The sequence below is a fragment of the Alligator sinensis genome, unplaced genomic scaffold (assembly GCF_000455745.1).
Source record: "Alligator sinensis unplaced genomic scaffold, ASM45574v1 scaffold628_2, whole genome shotgun sequence".
Taxonomy (NCBI): domain Eukaryota; kingdom Metazoa; phylum Chordata; order Crocodylia; family Alligatoridae; genus Alligator; species Alligator sinensis.
This window is the reverse complement of record NW_005841833.1, coordinates 4,499,741-4,508,622: the sequence shown is the minus strand read 5'-3', so window position 1 is coordinate 4,508,622 and position 8,882 is coordinate 4,499,741. Positions and strand designations below refer to the sequence as shown.

The window sequence follows — 8,882 nt, the reverse complement described above, 5'->3', positions numbered from 1 at the left end:
GAAAGAGAAAAGAATGCCATCAACCAATCTTTGGTATTTTGCAATAATCCCAAAGCATAAGATTTCAGGCTGCCTAGAGTTAATCCTCCCCCCCTATGACAAAAAAAAACAACCTGCTGAATGACAACCAGATTTTGGAACATACTTTACATACCAAGTACTGTCATGGTCATAATTTCCATTCTATCTGAATTACCTCGGTGCCTTACTACAGTTCCCTTCAGTTTAACTATTGTTTTTATTAAGAAGTCAGACACCAGCAGAAAGAATGCAAAGATCCAAACAAGTCACCAGCATTTAAGAGTGGGAAAATAAAGTGGTGCCTTTAACACATTTCCATATACTAATATGCTGCAACATATCTTTTTGCTAGAAAACATTTAAAAGATTAATCACAAATACACCTTAAATCAACCAGGCAACTAGACAGTCTCACTGGGTCTGGCTCCCTTCAATCCTGGTTTATCAGGAACAAGAAGGTATTTCAAGTACATCAGCAATCTTGTCTACTGCTGTAACTGAATCCTCCCTCTTCTGAGGAGTAAATTACAATGATATAAGGCCAATTTACTCTGAAAGGAAGCATCCACTCAGGGATAGAACAGGCTTTAATTTATGTGCATTGACTTCACCCCTTAGCTGATTCACTTTAGCAGTCCTTGCAATCCCCATGCAGGCAAGTCCTAAGGAACCACAGGTTTGATTTCTTAGTTATTCTAGCTATTTAGTGGTAAAAAGGGGAGAAAAAATAATAAGAGACTATTTTCTAGTTGTAGTGGTTGCTTCTACCATTAGGGATCTGAAGTCCATTTGCCTCAACTAAAAGATGGAAAAACTGTTGACCGGTGAAAGCAAATACATCCTGGAGATTTTCCTACAGCCTTCACTATGCATGAGAATACCATTTGGCTGAGATACCACATGCCCCGGAGCACTGTCTGCCAGCCTCAATATTCATCAAAGTTTTTATATGCAAGACCTTTAGGGACAAGATGTTTTCTTCTCACTGAAAAGTAAATCTGCATTCTAGCAAAGAGCTCTGCCTCTTACATGCCTTGTTCACTCAGGTATGACACTGGTTCAACATCACCTCGCCATGGGGCCTTCCCAGCTGATTTTGCAACATCAACAGTGCTGGGTGATGGCCTCACAATACTATTTGGTTGTTACAGTCACATTTCTTCTTTTCTGACAAGCACTAAAACCAAACAAATGTCCCTAACACTTACCTTGCATCTATCATCACTCTTCTTAACAGAATCGGAAGTAAGAGACTCCCCTTTAGGGCTTTGTCTTTGGGTCTAAAATTATCATCAGGGACCAATGCATATTGGAAACTACTTGAACAACACTACCTATGTTTGCTTTACAGAAGGCAAGCAGGGTGGTACCTTATAGAGTTAGCCTTACAGACCTTATAAGACACCTGGCCTCCCTTCAGCCTAACATAGCTAACTGCCTCTTTCTATATTTGCTTTGTAAGGAGACTTATTTCCCAGCAGAATTATTTGAGACTATGTGCATATAGCAACGTATAGCATTATGAAGTGCAGCTTGAAAAATGACACACACACATGCATACAAAAATAACAATAATAAAGCCACCAAAACAAGGACGAAGCATAAAAATCCCTCTCCATTTTGAATTTGCCTCAGAGAACTGGATTTCCTTATAAAGTACCTAATCGGGACTCCCAAATGAGCAACTGTCTGAAAAGGAACTAGACAGCTCCAGGGGATTATAGTTCTGTATACTTGAAAGCTTACCATTTTTGTGCTGCAGTTTGAATTGGGTTCTCCTCCGAGAACTGGAATGGGACATAACATAATCATCTTCACTAGGTCATTGCTATTATTAGCACATCTACAGATTTTCAACAGCTGGTGGCCCAACTGGCAGCAACAGAGAAGAATGCAGCCTGTATTGCAGTTTTAAGTATTTGTGTTAGCATCAAACTATAGAATACCATATGCATCCCACAGGTCTAAGAGATTATGCCATCCCCTGGAGGAGAAATCACCATCCTGTAGTGAGATGACAAAAGAACAAACTGTGACACCTGCGCTGTTATACTGTGTAAGAAACACTACAGAAAAGCTGTCAATGTGGACGAGAGCAATACTCTGGAGTGGTCCGGCTGCATTTATATTGCCCAATCGAGACTGGCTAGTCAGATAAATTATAGTAGGCGATGGGCTGGTCCTTCCTAGAAACCAGTTCTGATGGATAATTCTGAAGACTGATCTCCAGTATTCTGGCAACAAGAGGCCAAGTCCTAGAACAGATTGACTAGGAAAAAAAATTGCTTTTAAAAACGGACACAGGTGCAGTCTTCAGTTGGGTTTGCTGATTTTTGTCCTCAAGAAATCAAGTCTGGAGATTTCAATTATAAGTCTTGTTTGGGGTAACATCTACAAGAGTGCACACCAAATTAGCCCAGGAAGTTAGTTTTAGGCTCTCCGTTTTACGCTGTTTTGTTTTGAAGATATGCACATCCCCACACTCAAAATGCAAGCTGTGAGGTTCATTTCTCCAGAACTCAAAGGGTTGAAAAACAGCAATGGGGAGGTAAACCCTGACTACTTAATGTCTGTAGCTTATTTACATTACAGCTAGTCTAGTGTTCTCATCAAGGAATAGGACCCCATAATGCTGGGCACTGTGCAAAAAGACATTGCCTGGCAAATTTAATCAAGAAGTAGGGCGAGGCAACAGGAGTATGAAAGGCAAATGAAGGAGTAAGGAGGATGAAGCAATGGGCATGTTTTGCATAATAAACAGCACTCTGCTAAGCATTTGAGTAATCATTATCAGACTGTGGCATTCAGCAGGGACAATGGTAGGGAGGCATCAAAAGGAAATATCTGGAGAAGGACAAGGTAAGGTAATGGTTATACGGAATCTGATAAGAAATTTTCTGCCAGCGCATAAGCAGCACAGAAGTCACAAATATTCTTAAGGAAGAAATGGATTAATGGGTGGGCAAGGAATGGGCTGGCATTCTTAGGGAGAAAAGGCAGGATAAGCCTCACAATAAGATCAAAAGTGATAGGTGAGGGGATGGGGAGCAAGGTGGGAAGAGGAGGGGGGAATGGTGGGTCTCTTCTGCTATTGCAAAGAAAACAATCTCAGCTTCAGTCCACCAGTAAAACTAAACATCACTCACTTCCTTTCAAATCTCCTTCGCACCTTTTGTTCACACTGGCTTCATACTCAGATACCCCTCCCTATTCTAATGTGCCAAGCAGTTACTCCCACCTGTCAAATCCCTCTTTCAAATGCGCCTCTCTCCCCTCCATGAAGTGCAAACACATTAACCTTGGTCTTCAAAATACTACCATCCCACCTAAATCTCATGTGAAGATAAAGGTTCTTTGCTGCCAATCTAATTAGAACATAAGCTCCTCAGGTGAAGAGTTTTATAAACACCAAGTCCACACAGTGAGCGTATAAGTAGCTCTGACTATCAAGCAGATATTCTTTATGGAGAACTGCCTGTCCTCTTCCACCCACGCATTGGGTTTTTTTTAGAGGTAGGAGACAAAAAACTCGTGTTTTCTTTTTAAACACGAGTAAGCTTTGAAGTGGACCATGGTTTACTCAATGCATGTAATAATACTTTGTCAGTAGTACCCCAGAGTGTCAAGCCACAAATTCACCACATTCATGGTGTCCGTGCAGACAAAACAGTAAATACCCACGACATTTTCTGTAAGGAACTGTCAGTTTATTCTGAGAGGCTCTCCACTCCACAAGCAATCCTGCCCACTCCGGATGCTCTCCTTCCCCATCTTAGCAAATAGAAATTTAAAGTATTACGGAGGATAAGGTACAATATCCATTCTAAACACGAAAGTTACGGTAAAGTACATCTAAACTTCCTGCTCTAAGAGTTTATTGCTCAAGTTATTTGTTTAAACAAATGATTGACCAAACCCCAAATCTAACCTATGGTAAAATGACCGCAAATTTGATGAGATTTACCCTTCACCTATCATTTTGGTTTTATTTTAAATACTCAGCTTAGTTCCTTAGATTTTTGTAAAATGTCCTGTAAAAAGGTGAATGCTCAATTTTGGAGACCTACCCATAAACACAGTTCAGGGCTCACGTGCAGCAGCTGAGCAGTCTTTCCAAATCTGTGCCATTCTCCAATTGGCACATGTCCACCAAAGGGGTTAATGAAAGGGGTCATGTTCTACTGCACCTTACCGACTAGAGACCAAAACCAAGCAGGTAGAATTTTAAAGCTTTTAAAAAGTTCTACTCCCAAGTGACCACAACTATCTTACAAATTACTATTATACTTGATAGAAAAGATCTGGATTCCAAAGCTTATGAAGGACATTCAAAAAGTCACATAAGCACCAGGTGATGGCTGGCATTAGGAGACTGCTTCTGTTGCTGCCCATCACTATTAATAGGAATCATTAAGCACTCTACTGTGGGAAAACTTGCTGGAGATGCTGAACCTTCAATGAGGAAAGGAAAGACTGGCTGGAAACCTGGCAATTTTGCCATTTGTATTTAGCATGATTGTAATTCTTAGAATTAGGGCAAGACTATAAGCTACAAATAGGTTGTTAAAGCACAATTAAGGGTTTTACCGAACACTGGCAGCTTTTCCTTGATTGCACTTTTGCCAAACAGCTTCTTGTTCTCCACCATGGCTAATCTGCACAGCAAAAGGACTGAATTCACTCCTAGCTCATTCTGCAGAGTGTACGAGTACGCTGCATTAATTCTCATAGGGACCCTCTGGCCACATCAAGTGCAGAACCACCTCTGAGGTGAGGAACATGTCCTGCTCACGTGCTCCTGCTCAGGTGTGTTTCAAAGCCTGGGATCAGGTCACATAGTTTAGAGTGGCTTTAAGTGCACACCACAAAGCATGCCTGAGAGCACACAGTGCTGGGGTGCACCCTCAAAGCTGCTCTCACATGGCTAATTTTGGGGCACTGGTATTGCTCACTGAGCAGGCAGAATATGCTTCTTGGCAAAGCTGTGGGCTCAGGGTAGATAGAGACAGTGCAGACAAAACAGAGGGGAGTCAGAGACTGAGGATTTACATTGTGTACTTGAGATGACACTGGAATATTAATAATAGTAATGCCAAAATCACTACTAATATAGCTGATGAGCAGAAACCCCACCTAGAATAACTTTATCTATGCTGTACTAACTATTGCTAAAAAAAAAGTCTACTAATCAGTGGTTCAGCTGTCATTTAGCAGAAAGATAACGCAATAGCCAAACACATAAACTACCTTGGGATAGCTATACATCTGTCCATTTCTGATCCCAATACAATTTACACTGGCATACACATCAGTGTAGGTTATACAGGGGTATATATACACATCTGTCAGTTTTATTAGTCTACACTAGCTTACTCCACTCTTATCATGGGCCAAAAATGTCTGCACAGTGAAATGACTATCCATTAGTTTTTAGCAGTGAGAGTCTGATTCAGGACAGCAAAAATCAGATACCAACCTGTGCAGCTATGCACTGTATTATTCTTATTTCCCAACCAACATAACTGACCAGAGCAGAAATCTCACCTCTGAAGAGTGTTATAGTTTAAATTGTAGACTATATGATTTTTAGATCATCAGAAGATATACTGCATTAGGTAGAAATGAAATAATGTAGGAAGAGCCTTACCAAAACTCGATCTCCGATTTTTAGTTCTCTTTCCCCTTTCTTCACAGACCCAGCTTCAGAGAGGTTTGATATAGATTCACTTGCAGTTTTTGAAAGATTGCTCACTGGGGAAGGAGTTGAGTGTTCCTTAGCAGCAGGCGGAGAAGTTTTATGGGGAATTCCTGTAGGAGGAGCTGGTGCAGAAGAAGATACCACACTAGCGGCTGATGTGGAGGTTGGAGAAGTAGCTCTAGACGCATGAGCTGTCTGTGTACCATTGGCTTCATCTTCTGCCACCACTTTTCTGGTCAGCTTAGATGGCCTTGTAAATATTCCTCTTAAGGGTTCACATTGGAAATACCGAACTCCAGCCACAGAACCATCATTTTTACCAATTGGTTCATCTAAAACGATTCCTGCCCACTGTCCAGGAGCAAATTGTGTTTCACCAAGAAACTGAATAAAGCCAGGTTTGTTTCCATTGACCCAAACACGTTCCCCAACCCTGAAGTCATCTACAAACTCTTCGCGTGCCTCTGCAGGGGGTGTGCTGGATAACTTTTCACTAGGTGCTGCTTTTTCTGCAGGAGCTGGAGTCAAACATAAAAAGGAAATATTATCAGTGAAGAAACATAGTTAAAGCCCAACATTACAGAGTTTCCACTTGATGAACATTTAGTAAAGTACCATTCTAAAAGGAGAGAGCAACCTGGTATTTTCTTACTATTGAATATACTGTAATCATGGTGCACAATTTCTTAACTAATTTAAGGAATTAACAGCAAACTCCTTTATAACTAATCTCTCAATACCCGCCCAACCCAGGGGCAGAATAAACATCTGCTTAGTTTAGTGGGGTTTCCTGACAAGGTAGTCAGGCAGAAACTGCCACTTATAATGACCACACCTTTGGCTTAAAGCCTTTCTGCTGTGTGTCCTAGTTCGTACATTTAGTGTCATGGTATTGCCGATACATTTTTGATCTTTCAGAACATTCTGTTCGCTTACAGTTATTTCAGTAACTGCTTAGAAGAGTTTGATGTACTGGCAAATATATGCTTCCAAGTAGCGTACAACTGATAATATGCATGTAAGCATGTTATCTACCTTCCCACTAGCCTTCATTTGTTGCTTACAAATGATAGCTCACTATTTTTACATCTGGAAATATTGAAATCAAAATGCTTTTTCCTAAACTGTACAGTGCTTTGAACATTACAGCTCTTTTTAAAGCATCTCTTCTTTCAAAGTAAATTATGTTCTATTTGTAAATCCAAATTTTACTGCATATCACACACACCAATTTAGTTAGATAAGACATACGAGCAGAAGTAAATTTACATACAATCACAACCTTTAAATTACTTTTTGAGAACATGATTAAAAAGTATATTGAAATGCTGATTGTCATTACCAGGCACAGCAGCTGCAGATGCCTTTAGTAATGTACTTCCAGGCTTGCTGATCTTGGTAGGAGCCTTCAGTCCACTTGGTTTCAACATACTCATCTTCCTTGTGCTGTCAATGTCTATTCCCTTTGCTGTAGTAACTATCTTTTCCCACACATGGATGCAGTATGTACTTCTATATTGTCTGCCTTTGGGTTAAACCTGTATAGAAAATGTCAGAGACAAGATAAATATATGACTCCTACAGAATAAAAGACTGAGAAACAAACTTTATGTAAGCCAGTTTCTATCCCAGCACTGCAATAAAAAACTCATTCCTAGCAGTCTGTACCAGGGATAGACAGGCAATTCTCACATTTTAGATGCCCGTTTCCTAATAAGAGAGGTCTCAAGTCTGCAGCAAAAACATTAAGAGAACTCATGGCATTAAAACACTGCTCTGTTCATCTTGAGCTTTAAACCAAAGGGCTATTTTAAGAAGGAAAAACAAAGCCTTTAACAGCATTACTAACAACACTACACATGGATACAATCATTCTATGCAGTCAACAGCGTGAAGTCACATATTTTTCAAGTGTTGCAACAGCCCAGCAAAAGCAAATTTAGATGAGCAAGAAGGCTAACAGCAAGATAACAAAAATCCTGGCGGTATTAGAACAAACAGACCCCTTTTAAATATTTATTTGAATTTTAAACCTAAAGACGGATCAGCAGACAGTTAGATGACAACTAATAAGTAAACACCTACCTCAGTTCTCTGAGAATCCCTTATTTAGGATCACAAGACTCATTAGCTCATTATACAGTCCCCAAATAGTGCCCCAGCTCCAACCCTCTGGAATCAGAGTTCAGAGGAGGGATTTCTTTCTAGGTTGCTAGGGCAGACAGCAGATCTGACTTGGAAGCCAGCTATAGGCTTTTCAGGGAGGCATGCCATGAGAGTTTTGCTCCAGGAGAAGGCATCGTCTTGCTTATTACAAAAGCCTTTGAATCTGTTCTGTACAGCTATCGCCGGAATTGAAACCTGAGCTTTTAGCCATTTTCTTTCCCTCTTAAACTACACACAGTTCTGCACCTACTACATCCTGAATATTTCCTACATTTTACGAAGGCCATGACAGAGCAATCACAATGATTATTTGGGGGGGGGGAAGAAATTCATGTTAGGAAACTAAACCAAAGCCTGAAAAGGACAAAATAAATGTAGACATGTAGAAATTGCACTGTGCTTGCTCAACTGTTTTCTCTGAACATGACAAGCAGGAACCAAAAAGCGGGTCTTGACCCTGCTGTTTACATAGCACCTTGGGTCCAGCCTGTGCATGTGTGCACTTGCTAAAAACTCTCCCGGTACAAATGCTACAGGCACCCAGGCCCGAAAGTCTTGCACACTATAAATTCTAAAAGCAGAGAAGAAAAGCAAATAATGAAGCAGAGATGTCTATTCTATGGTAACAAAGGCTAAGGAAGGAGAACCATCAATGCCTTTTACCTACCAATGTAAATGTTACTCTTCATGTATTATTAATGGACAGCAGGCTAGATTTGCTTAAAAAAAGGAAGAAAGAAATCAATTCATTGTGAAACAAAAAGTATCAGTTATGCTGCCTCATGGACTTCATAAGTGAAGCACTCTTGTACTATTTCAAGGTCAGCACTACCAAATTCAAAGTTCCACACAATCTGTGAAAACCTTGCACTTTCAACTGCAATTACCACCATGCCTGCTTGCCATTTGTCTACCATTCAGATTATGCACATAAATAAGAATATTCTGAAGCCACAAAAAGTACTGCAGTGCAGACTGTGGGGTGAACCTTTCCCTA

At 40.4% G+C, this 8,882-nt stretch overlaps 1 protein-coding gene across 8 annotated transcripts in view; it reads right to left on the bottom strand.

Moving 5' to 3' along the window:
* The window catches only part of CLIP1 (CAP-Gly domain containing linker protein 1), an 83,082-nt gene that overhangs the window by 54,586 nt on the left and 19,614 nt on the right, over nucleotides 1–8,882 (bottom strand). For 6 of the 8 annotated variants that reach the window (XM_025199065.1, XM_025199093.1, XM_025199102.1 and 3 more), the window contains exons 2-3: nucleotides 7,062–7,257; nucleotides 5,669–6,237 (exon numbers count right to left, since the gene is read on the bottom strand). In XM_025199065.1, the coding sequence (XP_025054850.1) occupies nucleotides 5,669–6,237; nucleotides 7,062–7,155 (663 nt within the window). In that variant the 5' untranslated portion in view covers nucleotides 7,156–7,257. Of the gene's footprint in view, nucleotides 1–5,668; nucleotides 6,238–7,061; nucleotides 7,258–7,411; nucleotides 7,437–7,804; nucleotides 7,902–8,882 lie in introns of those variants that run through there. The other 2 variants (XM_025199069.1, XM_025199078.1) reach the window with 2 other exon arrangements.